The 21646-nt window shown below is 36.5% G+C and overlaps 2 protein-coding genes across 3 annotated transcripts in view; one reads left to right on the forward strand and one right to left on the reverse strand.

Annotated features, from left to right (window-relative positions):
• The first annotated feature begins 1692 nt into the window (after positions 1-1692).
• Dnc (phosphodiesterase dunce) overlaps positions 1693-21646 on the forward strand; it is a 367304-nt gene continuing 347350 nt past the window's right edge. For both annotated transcript variants that reach the window (XM_072017681.1, XM_072017682.1), the window contains exons 1-2: positions 1693-3748; positions 19085-19312. In XM_072017681.1, coding sequence (XP_071873782.1) covers positions 19230-19312 — 83 coding nt within the window. In that variant the 5' untranslated portion in view covers positions 1693-3748; positions 19085-19229. The remainder of the gene's footprint in view (positions 3749-19084; positions 19313-21646) is intronic.
• The window catches only part of LOC139994762 (uncharacterized), a 76289-nt gene continuing 75836 nt past the window's right edge, over positions 21194-21646 (reverse strand). The window contains exon 7 of the mRNA XM_072017704.1: positions 21194-21639. The gene's annotated coding sequence lies outside the window, so the exon portion shown is untranslated. The remainder of the gene's footprint in view (positions 21640-21646) is intronic.

Raw genomic sequence — 21646 nt, forward strand, 5'->3', positions numbered from 1 at the left:
CTAAAATTATTTCAATTAATGTTTTAAATATTACGAATATTATAATACAAGACATATATCAACCAATTTTGAAGATTATTGTTACCAGTAAAACAGCAAAGTTCCATTTCACTGACTGCATTGTTAGCAGGCAAAAGAGACGCGTTATATAAATCCATTCTGAAAATTATTTCTGCATACAAAACAAGGCAATCCCATTTAAACAATGAGGTCATTGCAGAACACGCAAGTCATATAGAGTAATTTTCGAGGTTATTTATATATATATATGGAATAAAACAGTTTCATTTCGAACATATTATCTGTCAATCTTTTATTGTTATTTACTTAAAATAATATTTCTGTACAGAAAGCTTGATAAATTAAAATTCGACGAATCAATTCTCTTGGAAAATATGTTATTGAGAAATGATATATTCATACAGATGATTCGTTGGATTTTCATGTAATACTAAATGCTCTTTCGAGCAGGAAATCGAACCGTTCCATCCGCGAATTTGATATTAGTCGACGAGAAATCGATATTCGAGAAACCTTTATCAAGATTTCGAGCATTTTCTCTAAGAAGTTTCCTAGGAAATTGAAAATCTCGCCTACGTGCGACTGAAAATATTACCAGACTAGATAATCGAAAATTTTCAGAACCGAATTGGCACGAATGTGTAACACAATAATCCAAATACGTATTTAGTTAACGATTAATATTTTAACAATCAAGTAGATGGGAATCCTTGCAAAATAAAATAATCCGCAATTAATTCAAAGATACACTAACTCACTTGAAATTCTACTAAGAACAAGAAAATGATAACAATACAAACTTCCTGATGAGTGAAGTAACTTTGTATCAGCTTTTGAAGCTTCCAAAACTTTGAAATTAACTCACTTATCAACTGCAACTCGTCTCTCTCTCTCTCTCTTTCTCTCTCTTACTTTTTACACCATGGTCATCTGATAGTGAAACTCTTTTAAAGAGCACATGCTCTCTTGTCGTTAGCGACAAGGGCTACAAGTCCTTCCACAATCGACGATCAGTTGTTCTGTGTTCCTCTGTACGAGAACAGAGCAGTCATCTCCAGAAACTAGTCCAGGTCATCATCCTCCACCGATCGTCTCTTTCTACGCACATTTCGTAACTCTGTGCCAAACTAATCGAAATAGAACGCCCTACTCTAGAGGATCTTCAAACAGATTGCTTTAGCAAATTATCTGACAGAAAGTTTGAAAGGTGATCCGATGAGAAGTCAAATAAGTCATTCAACTAAAGGGATCTAGATACCGAAAGCAAAGGAAGAGAAAGAAAGAGCACAGTGAAGCAAGCAGACTGAAAGCTGAGCTGTTGAATTAGCTGAAGAGCTCTATAGTAAAGAGGAGCAACGATTAATGAATGGTTGGCGTGAAAAGGATGAGCCTGGGAATCGATATCTAGCGTGTGACGTCTAATTGCTCCAACCGACTCAGTCTCCTCCATCCCAACAGGTATTTCCTGTTCTTTCGTCGATAAAAGAGGATAACTGTAGGGATGAGTGGTATTCGACGTGTATTCGGTGTTAGAAGATAGTTAGGGAGCCTTTTCATTCGATCCTCGTGGTGTTTGTGCGAGCTCAGGCCATTCTCGATGAGGCACAGCTAGGTCTGACTTCACTTCGTGCTGTGTGTTCGTAGATACAGGATTCTATGTGCTAATTGGTGTCCTAGTTCACGCGTGAAGGATCATACAACTTTCTTGCATCTTACAAATCACGATCTGCGAGGAAGAGTAGTAGTTAGAAGAATATTTGGTGTCCTATGTGGATGTCAAGGAATTTAAGAAGATTGTTTTACACGAAGTTTAGACTCTCTGGAAGCCAATGTTCCTGCGCTAAGTTCGACAAATGACAGTTAGATGATTAAAGAAAATCTAGAAGAGCTGATCTTTGGAAACATCCAGGACATTCAGATTGGTGTACTGAAAGAAGAAGACAACTTCGAGGAGTCGTAGAAGCTGTATAATATGTTCATCAGAACGGAAGCTGAAATTCTGTACGTGACTTGAGAACAAAGGCCTACAATTTAAATCTCCGTCTTCAACTTTCATACTTCGAGTTCTCGCCTTAATTGTTTGATAAAAAATTATCCGGTTACCGGAGAAGCTTGTTGGATAATCGTTAAGGAAACCACTGGTAATTTTGTCACGTAGGGAGATTCAAACTTTCACGAAAGGTTTAAACGATTCTATTAACTTGACGATAGCCCCGAAGGATCTTCAAAGAATCACCAGGAGGAAGGAATCCTGTTTACACACTTGAATCATCCATAGGAACTCCTTATCAGCCCTAATCCAAAGTGGGCTGATATGGAACTATATGAATTTTCCAATTTCCAAGAAAATTCGTCGCTTGGGGGAAAAATCTGAAAATTATCTAAGATTACTAGCCTGAAAGTACGTGCGGCGGTGGGTAAGATAGCCTAAACCTTTAATTTTTAAAACAATCCAAAGTTTGATACTCGTATCAGGAATTTGGGAGATTTAACAGAACCTAGATCCATCAGAGCACGTGGATTCGGTTTAATCTCAGGCTTTTATTGTTACTAAGTTGAAGCTCCAATGTGTTAGGCTTCTACAAGATCAAGGACAACCTAGATCTAATTTTGTGAATCTAGAAAGAACAAAGGAATTGGTATCAGATCGATTGGACTGGGTCTACTGTCAGATTGACTGAAGGTTAAACTTAACACAGCCCACTCTGATAGAGAAGAAACGAGAAATCCCTTCCTCTAGATGTCAGAGATTTCAAAGAAATCAAGATCTACTTTCATAACTTCTAAGAGAGCATAGAAACCAGCATTGGACTACTTGAATCACATTCAGTCTCAAATGTCTGAAGTTGGAACCGAACTTAGGCCATTATCGTGACAACACGAGGAATCCTCTGTGCCAGGTGTCCAGATGTCCAAAAGAAAACTAAGATCTACTATTGAAATCCTAGAAAACTCTAGAAAAGCAAAGGAATAGACATTAGATCACCTAAACTAAGTGTACACTTGAATTAGAACTAGTTCGCTCTAATTGTAACAAAACGAAAGGTTCGGACTCTTGGACCTTTAAAAACCTCAAAAGCACCTAAGTCAACTCTTATAAATCCCCAGAGAGCACCCAATATTACGCCACCTGGACTAGGTCTAATCCCAGTTCCCAGAGCGACAGGACGATGTAGCCCATTGAAAACGAACTAAAAATCGTTCGATATCAATCAAATAAGTGGAAAGGAGTCATTGAAGAGCCTGGTACAGCCGGCCCTGAATGTTTTGACGCTGAGTGGCGCTAGGGTGTCGAGGTGGGGGCCAGGTGTTCTTGCTGCCTGCCGTACGCCTGTGGCGGCGGGGGTAGGGGTGGTGTAACTATCTCGGGGGCCACCCCCGAGGCCAAGAAGGGCTCCACCGGCCGCAAGTGTCGCAAGTGCCGTCAAAAGCAACAGCAGCAGAGCCAGCAGCTGCTTCAAGATCATCAGCAAAAGCAACAGGAGAAGGATCAGGACCAACAACAACCAAAAAAGGTGTTAGTGGTACAGGTCAGCAAGTTAGCGCCTCTGAGCAATCTCGACGAGGAACTGGAAGACCTAGAGAACGGAAAGGGTGCCGAACAAGGGGCGGAGGAGGAGGAGGAGGAGGACTTCTCCAAGGAGGGTGGCACCCAACACCGCCTAAGCCCCAGGCTGCATGATATCAAAGAGGAAGACGATGAGGACGGTAGGAATACCAAGGGAAGGTGAGTGCACTGAATTTGTTGGATCGAGTGGATTCGTTGGGAAGCGTTTGCTTGACGTTTCGTCTTGTGCTCTGTGCAGATCCTTAGGTTGCTGATGTTTTGGAGGAGTCTTTGTGTTGTTTCTTAAATTTCATCCAGGATAGTTCAATCAATTTCGCGGTCTGTCGAACTTAGTCAAATATATTTAACGTTGTTATTATCTGCAATTAATAAAAGAAATGGTACGGAGCGCAAAGATCTACCGATTTAATGAATTAATTACGTTTATTAGCTACGGACGTAAGTCATTGTCTTATAATTTACATTAATTAACCTTGTTGCTTCCAGATATCGCAGTTACTTCGAAAATACTTTAAATACAAGTGTAAAATTATAAGTTTCAGTTGCATATAAAATGACTTAAAAAAGAAGACGTTAATAGAAAAATTACTAGTAGTTTTATGTGGAAGTTTTAAACATCCGTTGCTGCGATAACTGTTTTTAGGTAGACGAACTTTCCCTTTTGGAATATTTGTGTCTGAGACATGAGTCTCGTCTACGTTTCAAGGCTTCCTTCCAACATCTCCTATTCTACACCGATCCAACCAGAAAGAACGAAAACATTTTCCCATTTTCAGTCTGCTGACAAACATTCTACTCATTCTGTCCTTGTATGAATTACGAAAAGAGTTTGACCCATTTTTATTATGGTCAGAAGAAACTTTAAAATTAAGCTAATCAACTTAGGCTGATCTATTTTATGCTAGCCTCATAATTTAGAGAAATTTTATTCTTGGAATACAGTACATTTTTATTACCGTGAGAATGAATTTTCACGTTAAAGTAATTAGCATTCCATTAATTATTTTACTCGTTCTATCCTTACACGAATTAGAAATACAACTCTACTAGTTTATTATAAAAGTAGCAACACGAGAGAAACCGATTCCTTTAGTTCACCAATGTCGATCAAGCGACTATCCATTATTGTCCAGGTCTTCGTCTTCAATTTTTCGATGCGTAGCATCGGCGAGGAGCTCGATGTATCCGGCAAATCGACGCACGTATAACTTTAACGATCTGTCAGCTCCCAGCGGCCCAATCCAGACTCATAGCGACAAAAGCAATTCAATCTGCTACGGAATCGTGACCCTATCAGCTCCACCGATCACAATGTAGCCGTCTTTTATGTAATCGTCGTTCAGCTGGTACCCTTCAGGGCACATTGAGTTTCTCCATCGTCTTAAAACACGATTCTCAGGATTTGCTGACACCTCGCAGCTCGTAGACTTGGAAAAAATGGTATAACGCATTTTCGAGATACCGCTGTGGGCTTATAAGGGTTGTAAATTCTTAAAGGTATGTTTAAAGATGAATTTCTAGATCGAGCGGCTGTCATGTTGGGAATCGCCAGAGGTCTACTATATTTTTCTTTAAAATCAAAAGTTTCTGAACAAAAAGATAACTTTTACAAGTTTCTTTATGCGTCAAAATGATCCTCTTGGTTTAATACTAAAATCAAACTGGAAATGTTGAACAGATCCAGAGACAGACCTATCCTAGTATTAAAAAAGACTCGTGAAGTACCACTCCAGGAAAAGATCTCATCATTTAGCACGATAATCACTCTACATCCCCAAAAAACTTTGATTCGAACGGTACCTGAAAAGTTCCAAACTCTGGGATATGGACTCTAAGCCCAGAAAGGAAAAGTCGATAAACGTTTCCTTGGAAAAGTGGATTTACTCGGGGATCCGGATCAATCTAAAGTGTCCATAGTCTTGCTTCCTTTTTGTCTATTCAGTGTCACGCTATGTGGATAACCTTCCCTTCCGGCTGTTCTCATTTAATTCCCCTATTCTTTCTCGTGCACCCTTGCTAGAAACTTCTCCCTTATCCTTCTACTCGCGTTTACCATACAACAAAGAGTGCTATACGAGGGAACAGGTCGAAAATGAACGAGAAAATAGAGCATGTTGAATTACGAGTGGATAGAGAACAACTATAGGTTGCCCCTAACAACTGGGAGGAGCAATGACAGATCGATAGTGGCGCCATCCTCTTGATTTAGAGGTTAGGATATGAGAATTCGTAAAAATTGGGCAAAATTACGAACCTTTCGTGAGGTTCCAGTTCTTCAACTTCGTTCGTTGAATATGAATTAATATAATTATCCATAATCTGATTATAATACAGTAGTTTCTTTTATTTCATTTAATTATCGCAAATAAAATTAGATGGATTTTGACATTTCGCTAGTTATATTTGAGATATCAATTCGAAGAATAGAATTCTTCAAGGAGAGCGTATATTTGTGAGATATTGAATTACATATATGATAAATTATTTAATACACGATCGAGGTGTAAGGTGGTGGGATTAATCTTTCAGAGGAAGAAAATGATTTACGAATTTGAAGGGAGGTTTATTGATAGAGGGGTCTGAGCATCGAAAATCTATTTTCCTTTGTCCGTAGATGGGTTTTCTCTCGGAAATTCGCTGTTCTCTGATAAGAATATACCTCCAGGATGGCGATAACAGCATCATTTGTCACCGAGACTTTTACGACAACTGAAATTCTCAGTTTTACATCTTCTAGTATACTAACGATATATAGGAATGATAATGGTGCTATTTTTAAAAAAAAAGATACACTTAAGACACATTGAGAGAGCATTTGTACGTACAGAAAGGTGTCACTAATTTTATAATTTATTGCCAACTATCGGAAAATTCAGCATCTGGCTCCATTTGTATTCCGTTCCTTCGTATAATTTAATTTCTCTATTCTAATTTCTTGCTGCATTTCTAACACAAATCTAATAAGATCAAATGAAACGAAATACCAGAAGCACGTCTATATTAGAACCCATATTATATCACAAACTTTTTAATATTTATTAACAACGCTAATGATAATAATTAATTATAACGCCATCAAATAGAAGATTCCACGATATCGAAACCACTTTGAATATAACTGCGCTTCCCTCACTGATATAATTCCTAGAATTCTCTCTTAGCTGATCCTGCGTGCCACGCCATTACCTTTGAGGGATTTAAAATTACTCCTTACCTATTCCAAGTATCTGAAATTCATCGTGAACCCAATTCCAAGCACGCTAAAAACTTCTCCCTCACAAAGGCTCCACTTATATCATACTCTGAACTATAATGCTTTGTAAAACTATCAATAATCCCTCTTTTCTACTCGAGAAGCCTTTTAAGCAGACACAGTCTCTGGCCATCGGATTCGGTCCACTCGGAATTCTTAAGTTTCTTACATTTTTACAGAATTTTACCCACAATGATGAAATTTATTAATCGCAAGACGTAAGATACAAAACTGCAAGAATGAAACAAGTAAGAAATTGAGGTAGAACTTATCATTATAGTTGCCAAAGATAAGATGCGACAAATAGACAAAAAATTTCAGTAAAAACGAAGTCCAGCTCCAAGGAAGCTTTTACCCACCGGAAATAAAATTCAGTGGCAGGGAGGAAACGTGAAAAGCCAGAATTGGAAGGGAAAGCTTGAAATTAAAGGAACTCTGTCTTTCTCTCTCTCAAGAGATAGGAGGAGGCACGCTTGGTGCTTCGATCCGGTCGTCGGATATTGTAAATTCTGCCATCGCACTTCCTGCACTATCTTAACTACTCAAAATCAGGGTCTTACGTTATGCCTTATGTTCAACTATTCACCGTTCTCTTCTAATAACTAGACGGACGTTTTATACCTTCGACTAACAGATTGCGTATTTTTATACAGTTCCATATATTCACAGAGAGATCTATTAGGTCGTCCGAAAGGTTTCTTTCGTTTTATAAGGAAATAATGAATGCGCAACAATTATATTATTTTATCGAATTACGTATGATCCATTTTGCTCTATCAAACTAAAGATCACAACGTTCGACAGATTAGGTTTCATGTTTGTATTAAGATGCATCGTTGTAAAAGACGCGTCTGTGGAAGAAAGACACTTTCCGGACAACCTAATAAAACAGAGTAATTTGTCTCGTCTAGTGAAAATTATGTCTCACTATTCCACTTTCGGTCTTTTATATATCTGCGTAAGTCATGCTCATTCTCTGGATTTTTCCACTCTTAAATTAATCGTAAATGCATAAGAATGGGGTGTAGCAATCGATCAGAAATTCCTGTTCCTTGGTATTTTCATCGAACGTCACCTACACGATATACACGTGTCCATGCGTGTATAGGCTCAGGAGGAAATGGCCTGTTCGATATTGCTTGCTTAGCCCTGATTATGGCGTCCCTCCCTCACTTCGTATTGACCTGCCACTAATGATGATCCGGTATCGGTTTTGCGTTAATGGTTATCGGCAACGGATATCCAGCAAAACATATTGGATTACCAAGACGTCTTGGATACAAGGTCCTCAGGAATTGATTTAGACGAACCCATTGTCCAAGTTCTTTCGGTGGAAAGAATAGATTAAAAATGGATTAGGTTACGTTAGGGATTTTTCTTGCCAGCCATTCAGCGGTTTAACGATCTTTTAATGAGATTTTAACGAGATTATTGTAATCTCATGGATTGCTGTGTTCAGTGACGTGTTGGTAAATTGGTTCAATTGATTTAAATACTTTGTATTGAATGTTATTGGTTACGTATCGGGGCTTGATTAAATTGATTCGAATAGTTTCTCGAATTTAGTTCGGCAATTTAACTCTGCTATATCGTTCGTCATATGTTGCGTTAGAATAGTCGCGGAAGAATTATGGCTTTTCGTAATATCGGCGGGAAATATGAAAAATGCAGGAAGTCGAGAAATTTGATTTTATAAAGGCGAAGTCAAGGATAACAAATTAAGCAGATGATGATCGATAGGATCGAAATTAACGAAATAATTTAAAGGTTTTTCTTTTAAATATCTTTGTTGATCTCTATGAAATTTCTTTTAATAATTTACACGCTATTAACGAAATTGTAAGAATGAAAAAGCTTCTATTGGGAATTCTGTAAAAATGCGGAAAACTACTTCCAATCTTTCGGAATGTCCTTTTTGTTTCTCTTCTTTCGCCTGTGAAGAAAAAGGATTTGGAAAATTTCAGACCGGGATGAAAGTCACGAACCTTAATCCTCTTTCGCCAAGAAGTAAATCGTGTTCTTCGTCTTTTGCCTGTGTTTAAACTCGGATCGGCAAGTCCATGAATATGGAGAAAACTCCATTATAAATAACGATCACTTTCTCTACAGAAGTTTTTTCGCCATTTTGAAACTTGGTAATATCAAGGAAATCCTCGTAATTTTCCGAAAACGCTATAGCCACATTACCTAAATCTTTAATATCTTTAAAAAATAGTTTGAAACTAGAGAAAATTCTTTAAAAAAATATTAGTCCGATATTTACTGTATATTATATCTAATTTTGTATTATTTGTAGAATTTTAGTCGAAACTTAATTTAAAGTTAAATTAGATTTTGGCTTAGATTTGAGTTTGAAATACCTTAGAATTAAATTTGTGTTTGATTTTTGCTGAAGTCTAAATTTACATTATACTATGCTAAATATTGTATAAATATGCGAATATTATACATAGGAAAATACTGATATTAAAATACAAAATATATCAATAAATTATCTAATATTTCTACGATAGAATATACTGAAATATTTTACTCTCAGCTTTCGATTTATTCACTATAATTTCCATTTCTATTAAAATATATCGAGACGTTAAACTAATTATGTTAAAATATATCAAAAATAGTATTATCCAAGCATATTATAGTTAGCCTTTGAAATACTAAGGAATCTGAAATTTATGTATGATACAAACAGGGATATCGATCAAATTCGTGGACAAAAGGCATATTTCCAACCATCGTCTTTCATTTTACTATTCCCTGAAAGTCGCAAACAACATGTCAGAACCGAAGGAAATTCAATAGAGCTACTGTCGGCATCTCTTCAAGGGAGAAAAACCCCTGGGAGGGCCATTAACCAAAGCTCGCTTGTTTATCGATAAAACTTCCGACTCACGCGAATGATACTCACATAACACACTTTATCTAGTGTCTCAACTACTTCGCATCCCAATTATTTCACAATTTTTCTTGCCCGTTTCGCAGTTATTTTCACAGTTCGACGATTTTCTGTTGCGATCAAATTTCTCATAAAACATTGTTTATCGATAAATTCTTTACTCAAAATGCTAAAAATTAGTTAATCCTGGCTGGTATAAACCATAAATCACTTCGATACTTTAGCAGTCTGTCGAAAATCCGCGAGAACAATTGTCACAGAGTAAACAAAACGCCAATCCTCATTCAGAAGCGCGATGTGTAACGAAGCAGATTTCCCAATGGAGAAACGAAGCGAACCTATTGTCAGGCATTCGTTACCGTAAAATAAACTCAATTTCCGGCTGTTGTTCTAACCGAGTCTGGAAAAGCCAGGTTTTTCACGAAAGGAAAGTATCCGTCGATTCAGGGACCTTTTCATGCGTTTACGCCGCTGGAAGAATGACGCGAGTGTGGACACATTGTTCCATACTTTTCCAGGTCTTTGACTTGCCGTTGCAGCTGTTAAACGGACCGTGAAATGTTTCAGGCGATAAAAATGGCCGAAGGTTCCTTTCGTTTCAATCGTCGCAGCTGAAGTTGATTGGGCTGTATAATTATCGAGATCCAAGGCTAATTTAAAGTTAACATTCAGGTAGAATTTTCTGCTATCGTATAAAAGTTAGCATATCGGTTAAAATAATTGGTTAAAAAACAGGAACCGGCGGAATATCGACTTTAAGTTTAGGATTTTTGTAATAGACGTAGAATCTCGTTCTGTTTGATTTAAGTCGGAATTGTCGAGGCGACGTGCGAAGAAATGCGGTGATTTATTTTTAGAATTTTCATAGGAACCGACGAATTCTTTATGAAAAATACGGAATTTCATAAATTGTATCCGGAATTTTTGTGAAGAATAAACAACTTTTACGAGAAACTTGAGATTCCACGAAATTTCATCAAGAATTATAGAGTTTGTTTCGTGAGTTAATTAGAAATTGTTTATAATCTGTGTAAAAACGACGACTCTCGTCATTTGATCTAGAATTTCTTGATTTTCCTGTTAACCAGGGATAAATGATGAATTTTTGAGGAAATTGAAATCGTAAGATTCCGAGAATCTGGGTCGAAGCTCCGATTCCACGAGGAATCTTATTTTGTTACGTTAAATAGAATCGTTGGAAATGTCAGCCCAGGGCGATTAGCTTCATGACATTTTGCAGGGCGTGCAAGTGGTATAGTTGCCTTCACGACATGACAGAGTCTTAAATTAAATTAGCAGATTGATACAATCACGCCCAAGGTTGCGTGTAACATTCTGTCTTTTCTAATAGTATTTCAACCAAATCCAAAATACACGTTTGTACTTTCTGCGTCTGTAATTGACATTTCAAATTATAAATTCATTGCACGAGACACATTAAATTCATTAATTTCAACGTTTCACGTACTAATCGTGTGTCCTACGTTAATTCTAACTTGATATTACTATTTATGATTAATTTTCAAATCCATTTCTCCGTTATATTTAACGCGTTGTCACGGAGAAACATGTATCAACGTTATTTTAAATTATATTTAAATATATAAATATATAGTTACATTAAATTACATGTATCAAAAGCAAAGAAGATATCTGATCCTATGTTGATGTTAATACACTAAAGATGTTACAATTACAATTAGAATATCCACAAAAATATTCGAAAGTAAAAGAATATTCCAAAAAGAAAACATATAAAATGGAAGAAAGAATTTTTTACGATATAAAAAAGAATCCCGCGAAAAGAAGAGAGTAACAACAGAAGCAAAAATATACAGGAGAGATTTCTAAATGTTGCAGGAGGAAAACGATTTTCATATTTCTAAGATACGCTATCTTCTTTCAAGGATCATACGTCAGCAGTGTGCAAATGACAGGTTTACGTGGGATAAAGTTAAACTGTAAAATTAGGGTGAAAATGTGACATGGTGCATGTGTGCTATACAGAATCGATAGGGTTATATATGTACGTAACCTATTTTATGAGATTAAACTTGGTCCTTTTCGATATCGCGCCTTCTCAGTAATTTACACCACTATGCACTTCCATGAATTTGCTATGGGATTTCCATAAAAATTATTTACTTTTTATTTTTCAGTCATTTATCTATTTCGTTGCAATTATTTTATTTTGCTCATAGATGGAAAAGATTGAAAGATACATTTGAAATTAGTGTTCTTCTTTACGAAGTGTACATTATGTGTTCAGTAGTATACTTGTGTAAATTTGCTACAGGGATTTAAAAAGAATTAATTATTCACTTTTTGCTATATATTTATTTTTCATTTAACCATTGGCGTAATTTTCCAATAACGAACGTTAAATTAAAAAGTTAATCTAAAATTAATTTTCTGTATTACGAAAAGCTTTCACGAAAGCTGTATAAAAATGAATTACCCAACCAAACAAAATACGAGTCTCTTCAATATTTTTTTTTAACGTTTGTATTTCTCATTCATTGATTGCATTCTGTAATTATTACTGTAATTAATTTGCATTTTAAATTCCAATTACTTGATATGAACCTGGTTATCAGGTAAATTTGAAACGAATTTTGTTTCGCACGGAAAAAGGGTGACACTGAAACGCGAGGAACGTCACGTTCGGAGCAATTATTGGCGTTGGAAACTCATTTTTCCAAAAATTGTGACTGAAAGGATGCAATCGAATATTTCACACATTCATTCGATCTTTTCCAGGCATACGCAACAGCGTTTATATCTCTCGTTAAACATAAAAGGGAAATTTTCCACCAGGCCAGAAATTCGAATTTCTTGAAACGCATGAAAAATACAATAAATGAGTAAGGAAAAAAAGCGGTGTTTCGTTATTTCTTCCTCTTCGTACTATTTTTTATTTCTTTTATTTTTTTTTTTTTTTTCTTTTGGAATGTGATTTTTCCATTTACCTTTGTGCGTTCTCCTTTGAAAATACGACAACAACTCGTAACTTTTGAATCGAATCTCCGCTAGTAAATTAAATTATCAACGTCAATAGCGATTCGTTGAAACATAAAGCATGCACTTTTATTTTTTACAAATTCCATCATGATTTACGTTTTTCATATCTTTTCAAAAGTAATTAATGACCCATACTAATGATGGCCTTAACACGAAATATGCAAATAACTCGATTATTTCTTTTCATATTCAATTTACTGAAAAAATGGAGCGTCATATAAAAAAGTATTATTCTACGTTTTCCATCTAGTTTTTCACGAATAATCGGCCTGTCATCGATTATACAACTGTCGATCTACGTAATCAAACAAAAATTCCCCTACTTTTGAACAGATTTGTATGTCGAATTCTTCCCTAAAGCGGATCATTTTTCCTGACTGTAGCAACCAGTTTTTGTTCGTTGTTTAAACTTGATATGCGCGGCTTTTATTCACATGACGAGAAGTTTTTTAATCGTAACACCTTTCCACCGCGCTTTTATCACCAGCGCGTTATTCTCATCCCTCCATTCTTCTCGCCAAACGAATTTACATTACACTGCCGTTTTATACAGCCGTTTTCCTAACTGCCACGTGCTTTTTTCTATGTTCGGTCTAAAATTGTTCTTTCAATCGTCCGACGTAAAAAAACGGCGCAACTGCCGCTAGAAGGAAACGCGTAACGAACGTTTCCCCTCGTCTTCGTTGGAAACTCGCCTTTGAAACGACTGAGACGTTCTTTGAGAATTATTATTAAATTTCCGTCTGTCGCGAAGCTGTCGAAAAATTCGCCGATGCCTTTGCAATAATTTGTTTGCGTCGCTCGTTGTCATTAAAGCGAATTTGCTTTAAGCGAAGGGGATCCTTGAAAATATCAATTTTCCATGGAGAACGCAAGGGCAAGAGGAAAATTCGGTTCAATGATTCTTATTATCGTCATGATTTTTTTTTATTACAGGTATTATGTAAGGGATATTATTATTGTGAGTTCGAAGATTGTCATGCAGAGTTGAAGTATACACGTGCCACAAAGACAGCACGTTTCCACTTCAATCGATGTATTTGATTTTCCAAAATTAAAAATTCCCTCGTAATAATTGATGCCTATAAATAACAATCACGAGGTACTATTACTATAATTAACAATCGAGGTAAATAAATCTATTGACGGACGACCAAGACTTATCCACACTTTCGATACTCTGCAATGAATGGTAACTCTGCAAATACACGTGATCTCGATCCCTATTCCGTATAAATAATGTCGCGTATTATTAGCCAAGCTCACGGCGTAGCTTTCCTTCCGCGTTATAAACTCGGTGGCTTGGTTAATTTTGAAACGAATCGCGTATAATTATCCTAGCTAGAGGTGATCGTTCATTAAAGTGGCATTCACGTCGCATGTACAAACGTATTTGCTTCAAACGATGTCCTTCCGAGCTTTGAACACGTGTGAACGCGACTTAACGCGGCTATTTTCCTGTCATCGACAATATCGAGTCTCGCCTATCTGTCGTCTCTAGAATCGTAGCCGAAAGTAAGAAATTCTCTGCAGTTGAGTTATTGGTTGACAGTTTGATGAGATTGCAAGCAAACTTGACGCATTCGCCAATTACTCGCCTTTAGTATGTCTTTGAGGTTAGGTTAAATGGGATTTTGGCTTAGAGATTACGCTTTAGAACTCTCTCCGTTCCTGTTAAAACCAGATTCAAATTTCTTAACCTTTCTCTGATAACTAGACGATACACCTATTTTATCACCTATCTTATCAAACATGCTATCCACCTTATTATACTTACGTATACGTTCTCTTCTAACTAACCTATCTTACATCTTAACGTTGCTTATATCCGAGCTACCTTATTTGAGGTTAGAAAATTTAAACAAAGTTTCTAATCTAATAACAGCGTAATATTCAGTATAATCAATGTATTTCCCTCGATAAATCCAAATCTTGAGTTCGTATGTATCTGTTTAAGATATCTGTTTTACTTAAATGTATGGTTTTGTAAGTTAAATAGACACAGGTGTCTGGAGCACCTGGAATTCCTAACTTGGCTGAACAAATCCCAGCCAGGCTACGCCATAACTTCAGTATTCCATCTACATTTCCTCGGGTGAATTCAGAATCTACGGTATCATTTCCCTCTGCATGTCTGTTCCTGCGTCATCGCGTGACTGGATGGATGACTGAATCCTGGTATTTGGGTCACACTCATCGTCAGTCGCGAGATCCATGCGGCGGTATTAGGCTAGAGTGGATTTAATAAACAGGCGAGTTGATGTAGATGGACGTGGCAAATGTTGCTATCAAGTTGAAGCTTTCATGGTGTCTAAACCCACATCATACACGTCTGGATTTTCAAGCTCTAAGAAACTGGTTCTCTATTATTTAGAATTTTGCAATTACAGTCACTATACACAGTTTTGATCTGTGTCACGTGTCATGTCTGTGTTGAACATGTCTTACGAGAATGGTATGAATATTATATTAACGACGCGTTAATGACACTAATTGAGAATAACTGAATTAAAACGTGAACGATGATCATATGATTCGGACCAAAATTGAGATTTTTCAGGTTTGATTTGGGTTTTTGGCTCAAGATTCATAGCAATTCATTTCCTTTTTATCAGGGCTAGCAATTTAAGTTACAATGAAAGACTTCGTTACCTTTGGATCAGATTATATGTAGAAATTAGGGTCGCTCATTTACTATAATAGTAGAGGATTAGATCTTAAGGCTAAATGTTCACTTTTTTGTTTCATTAAGTCGTAAAACCACAGTCTAAATTTTTCTATCGCAAGAAAATTTATTCTTGGATCTTCTTTGGTGATATGGGCTAATGTACTCAAGACACTTGAGTCAGCAGAGACTCTCGTGTCTTTGCTTCACTTCGCATCGCGTTGCAACCTGTTGATGTTGCGAGCCTGCGTTGCAAGTACCAGAGAAAATCGATCGCGGTGATAGGGGAACTTTAGTCCATGACTATAACTATAAACTATTCCTACATCCAGCTAAAAATATCTTGTTTTCCACTAATTATACTAAAATATAGTAGTTCCAAACTTTTGACCACCAGTTCATCTACCTTTTTATGGGGCGAGCAAAAGTGTCTAAGTGGAAAAGTCTGTTGAAAAGCTTTAGCTTAAAGTGGGAAAGTATTTCTTCCATGACACTAGATGTCCCTAGCTAAGTGTCCAAGACATTAAGAACATCTAAAAGTTCCTTCTTCAGAGAAAGTACCATCTCTTGGTTTTAGATGTCACTATTATGATATTCAGCGGCGATAAACTTCGAGTTTAGCTAAACAATTTTTTAAACTTATTACTGCATTCCTCTTTTAGATGTCGCTACATATGCTACGTATCTAATGGTTCTAAACCCGCAGAAGACAAAGACACATAAACATGTACGTTATCTGAAGAGAATTTCTCGAAAATTCCTCATTTTAATTAGGATGATTGGTACATTCTGAAAAAGCATAATATCCTTCAAAGGATTTCATCTAATCCTCGCAAAATTTCGTCAGCGGTTGAATCCCTGATGTCTGATCGAAAATCAAAGCACACGCCGATAAACGTGGTTATTTGCGTCCAGATTCGATGTTATCTCGTTTACCAGTTGACAACGACGTGGCGTCGTCACCCCAGTTGAGGATGGAACGTGTCAGGTGCAACTGCACGATAATGGCGTCGAAAAGCATCGCACAACGAGCGATAGCTCTACGTCTGATGCTGTACCAAACACTCACGCGTTAGTCTCGTGCTTCCATTGATGGAAATAACCGCATTAAACCAAGGAGAATATCTCGGAAAGGAGATTGCTTTAGGAATTAGCGATTCGAATAACTTCAGAGGAAAACTGGAAACGTTTTAATCTTCTAACGATCATGTTCTTGTAAAACACGAGCAGAGCTAACTGTCGAAAATGCATGAACTTTTGTGAGACACAGACACAACCGATCGATCATTTTTAACATTTTTTGTACTAGTTGCACTTCTGATTTATTGGGTTTTGATTGGTGGGAGTTGAATTCCAGACAGGTTCAGGCAACCATGTAAAATTATACTTTGAAAAGTTTGCAGTTTTGCTCGAAGAAGCATACAAGAGGTTTGAAGACTGGCCCGAAATTTGATGCAACATTTCGTTCAAAATTTCTTTCAATCAATTCACATTATGAGATTCTGTTAACTTTGCAACTATGAAAGAGAATCTCAAAGATTACTTTGATATCTTCTTCGTTGTTGTTTCCACCATCTAGATTTTATCATTTTTGTGAGATTTAAAGTGTATTTATAACACTATGATAAATTGGTTGATCCTGAAACGTTAAATATCAAATCCTGTATAAACATGATCCCAAAATAACAGCAAAAATAGGTATACATCATTTATGGAGCAATTTGAAAAAATATAGAGCGTGTTACTGTTTAGACAGATGTCTCATTCAGAAGACGATTAAGCTACAGAGATTAACGTAGACTTTTTGGCCGATGACCAAGTTTTCTGTCTCTCGTTAGAACACCATGTTGCGAAGCTTAAGAGAGAGAAGCCAGGCTGCAATGGAAATATTTACTCTTGCCGAGCGCCGGTCACGCGTGTTTATTCAAAACGTATGAAACGTGCTTGCACGTTGAATTCGATCTCGACCTCGAATAGAGCCAGGTTATTAGCATGACAGATGCCGCCACTCGAGTTTATAGTGTTTACCAGCATCTGCTTGTTCTTCGAAGAGGAAATGCCGTTTCCACGACAGCTCTATCATGTATATATTTCATGGAAGAAGAAAGCAAAGAAAAATGCTGGAGTATTTCATTAGATGCGTTGAATTCGTATAAACTTCAGATGCACAGGATCAGTTCAAGCCATGGAAGATAAGGTTAAGTTCCTAACCTTAACGGCGATTGACTGAGGCAATTTCGAATATTTTTAAAGGCCAGAACTAGGTCAGATAGATGATGAGATTGCATCCCTTCTCGTTTCTTCCTTATCACAACTTCGAAAAAATAGAGTATCTCCCTTGCAGGTCTTTGCTGATTATCTAGACCCCTGACATTATCTCAGAGTGAGGTTAACTGTATATAATTCCTCTTCCCTGACGGTTTTGAAAGAAATTAAAGCGCGAACAAGATCCGACGTGTGAAATTTCGTCGCTGATAATTCAGAAACGATCAGTCCAGGTTAGATTAATATTCTTCGCAAAGAGTTGTTTGTTCGAAACGTTTGCATAACGTGCTTAACAGCGATCGGCAGACGCAACAGAGAGTTTTCCGTGGTGTTCATGAATATTTCATGAATGTGCTGGGCACATCGATGCATTCTCGAGCACGATCCTTTAATCAACGAGGGCCTCGGTTGCATTAATACCCGGGAATCCTCTTACTTCTAAGCAAATACGATATATATATATATATACACACACATACACATATATATAGCTTGTCCGTGAATTGCTTTCACGACATTTCTGTGTTTCTTTCGTGTAAACAATTTTATTGATCCCTTGGGTTTCCTAGATCTCTTAAGGAAGAAATGTACTGACAAATAGACGTTCTTCCTCTGTATTTATTTAAAGCCTAGTTATGCAAATTTAAACTACAATATTTTTCTTCTTGCTCTTATTGACCCCTCCTTTTATAGGGGATTTACTTTGTTGAAATTGTACTTATCGTTCATTTGACGCAAACTACACTTCGGTGTGATGAGAATAATATTGTAATTAAATGTATCCAGAGTCAGAGTGACAAATCAGTGTCATAAAGTAATATAGTTATTAGTCGTAGTGCATCAATATATCACTAACAAGTGACAATTTATCTAACTAATAATCGTGAACACTATAGGGAATGTAATTCAGTTCATAAAGGTGATGTTTAGTCAGTGACTTCATTATCACTAACAAGTCTTATGGCTAACTTCTAATACAATTATTAGTCGTAGTGTATCAATATATCACTAACAACTAACAATTTATCTAACTAATAATCGTGAACACTATAAGGAATGTAATTCAGTTCATAAAGGTGACGTTTAATCAGTGAGCTCATTATCACTAACAAGGTTTATCGCTAACTTAATTATCATTAATTACTAATTTCGTCACGAACTAACAGCAAATACCATTTGAATAGCAAATAGAGAAATCCAACCTATCCCAATCTCTCACCGATCCCAAATTACGTTGGAAAGCGAAAGAAGAAATAAATGAAAATATCCAAAAGGGAAAGAGTCGTCGAATGGAGGAGCGCGTGATCTCTGAGCAAGCAAACGCGTCCCAGACTCGCGATAGCCAAAAGCTAGACGTAAAATTGGAACTCGTTGGCGTGTGGTGATTCGTAGACCATATCAGAAGAAATCGCCGACCCCGAGTGGCGGTGGTGGCAGCAGAACGGGTTGGCGATCGCGCAGAAGCATCACCACGACAGGTGCACCGACTCACCAGCACCACGTGATCGCCAGTGCAGCTGCAACTGCACAGGCCAAGATGCAGGCCGAACAGGGCAGCATCGGTGAGCTACGGGGCTACCACAATTTTAGGTCCAGGAGACACACTCTGGCCAACGTTCGGTGAGTACGTGACTTGAGTTTGGTTTAGATGCAGGTAAACAGTCGATTCGATACTTTTATTTCGGCTAATTCTTTCCTACGTGTCCGATTTAAAAGAGATTTTTAAGAGAAATTTTAGATTGTAATTTATATTTTTAAATAAAAGTGGCATATCTGTCATTTTCATTGAATCTTACATTTACCGTTTCAATTTTCGCTGATTTATACCTGTGCTCGTCATTTCAATTGATATCCACACTGCAACTATAAAACTCGTCGTTTTGATAGATGTTAAATTTTGTATAAAATTAATAGGTTATACTTTGTTATACATACTTCATAGGTAGTTCACAACTTTATAAATCTAGTGTTTAATGAAATAAATTTTGGGGGCACTTATTGTGTTATAGCTTCAGTAACAACTGAGGTGAGATAATTGGGTTTGGGTTACCGGTAGTGTACCGAGCAAGCAATGGGATTTGGTGATTAAAATGCAATCACCTGTAAACTGGTTTTAGAGTATGATTTATATTCTGTATATTTTCTTAAAATCTTATGTTAAAAAATTAAATCTTACTAGTTTCCCTATAAAAAGCTCAGAGCTTTAACTATGTAATAAACGGATTCTTACTCTTAAAATAAAAAAAAAATGTTTAGAACAAATATGAAGTTTTTAAATATATGCAATGGAATATTCGTTCCTTTCATTTTTATTTTGAATATTTTTTTATGATGCCTTGTATAGAAAAATTTAATTCAGAAAAAATAAAAGATTATGCTGTTGCATTCAAATCTTCTGGTTCATTTTTTTTAAGAGCCTTAAATATCGAGAAAGATTAATCAAACATTCAAATACTTTTCTAGTAAAAATGTTTAAAGTTTCTAAAGATAAAATGTTATTCTAACGCTTGCCTTTCTAAATAAACTTAGTATAATTAGAAAACAAGGAATGCAAGTGTGTACACAGCTTTATTGCGAGCTTATTTGCCGATTTGACGAAGCATTTATCGAGCTTTATCGCGCTAGATAATATTTCGTTGACCTTTCGTCATGCTTTACTTGTTGCTCGTAGTATTGATTGTTTAGTCAGGCAGCCATTGAAATGCTGCCTCCAGCTAGACAGTGTCTAGCTGATTTTACAGCATCCTTTTTACAATCACAATATTCCTCACGCCTCATTTATATCAAAGAAAATGTTCCATATTTTGCGGTGATCACCAGTGAATGAAGTTATTTTTTTTTTTTCACTAAATTTAGAAAATAGAATAATTGGAATGATTAAAAAAAATTAATCCACGTTAAATTGATTGAAGACAAGTTAAACTGTAAGTTAACAACGGCGCATAATATAATTTTTAGGTTGCTTGAAAATAGGACCAATGAATCACTTTAACGTTTGATACTTCCTGTTTTTGATGAATCACCCGATTGAACAGAAATTCGTTTGGAACCGATTCGTTTCGGTTTGATGACAAATTGTAATTGGTTCGTGCCAACTGATCTATCTGATGTACGAGGTAACGAAATCTCGTGAATCACGAACGCGTCTGAAATTCCTGTTGGACTCCTTTTAATATCTTCTTCACTATTAATATGCGAATCAGTGAAACCATATATTATCGAACGAAAATGTTTTCCTAATCTTATGTATTACGCAGAATTTATTTATACATATGTACTCGAATGTCGATATATGTTCTTTCATTTCATTTGTAATTTAATTATTTGTATACATAAATTCATTACTAAAATTATAATGTTTTAAGGGTAGAGAGAAAAAATAATTTGTATCGTTTAAAAAAATTTTTTCCCTATCAAATATTCTAGATAATCTAATAGAATAAATCACAAAAGCTAAAAGCCAATAAAATCTCCAATAGAAAAACTCAACGCTCTGATAGACCAGCAAAATTTAATCTATATGTACAGACCGACGAATTTACATTTTGTACGATCACAAAACAATACCAAACCATGACACACTGGACACAGCATATGTTTCTTTTTTTTCTTACAGTTGGATAATCTCAAATTTAATTTCGTGCTGACGATTGATCCTATTACGCGCTGGTACGATGAAAGGACCATCGTCCCCTGGTACAATAGCCCAGCACTATTGATTTGAAAAGAGCACCATTCAACTGGCCACATTATTGGAAATTACATACCATTTCCTTTGTCGCATCCATCTTTGAGTCTATATTTCTGTTCAGCCAGTTAGAAGCCTCTGGTGGACGTTTCTTCGTCCGGTGAATGAGTTCAGAATGAATCACGTCCTCCTTCCATCCATCCAAGATGTTCCAGAAATCGACAAGTATTATTCCAAGTAGCGCCATCGATAACCAATTCTGAAAC

This window comes from Bombus fervidus, chromosome 15 (assembly GCF_041682495.2).
Source record: "Bombus fervidus isolate BK054 chromosome 15, iyBomFerv1, whole genome shotgun sequence".
Lineage (NCBI taxonomy): Eukaryota > Metazoa > Arthropoda > Insecta > Hymenoptera > Apidae > Bombus > Bombus fervidus.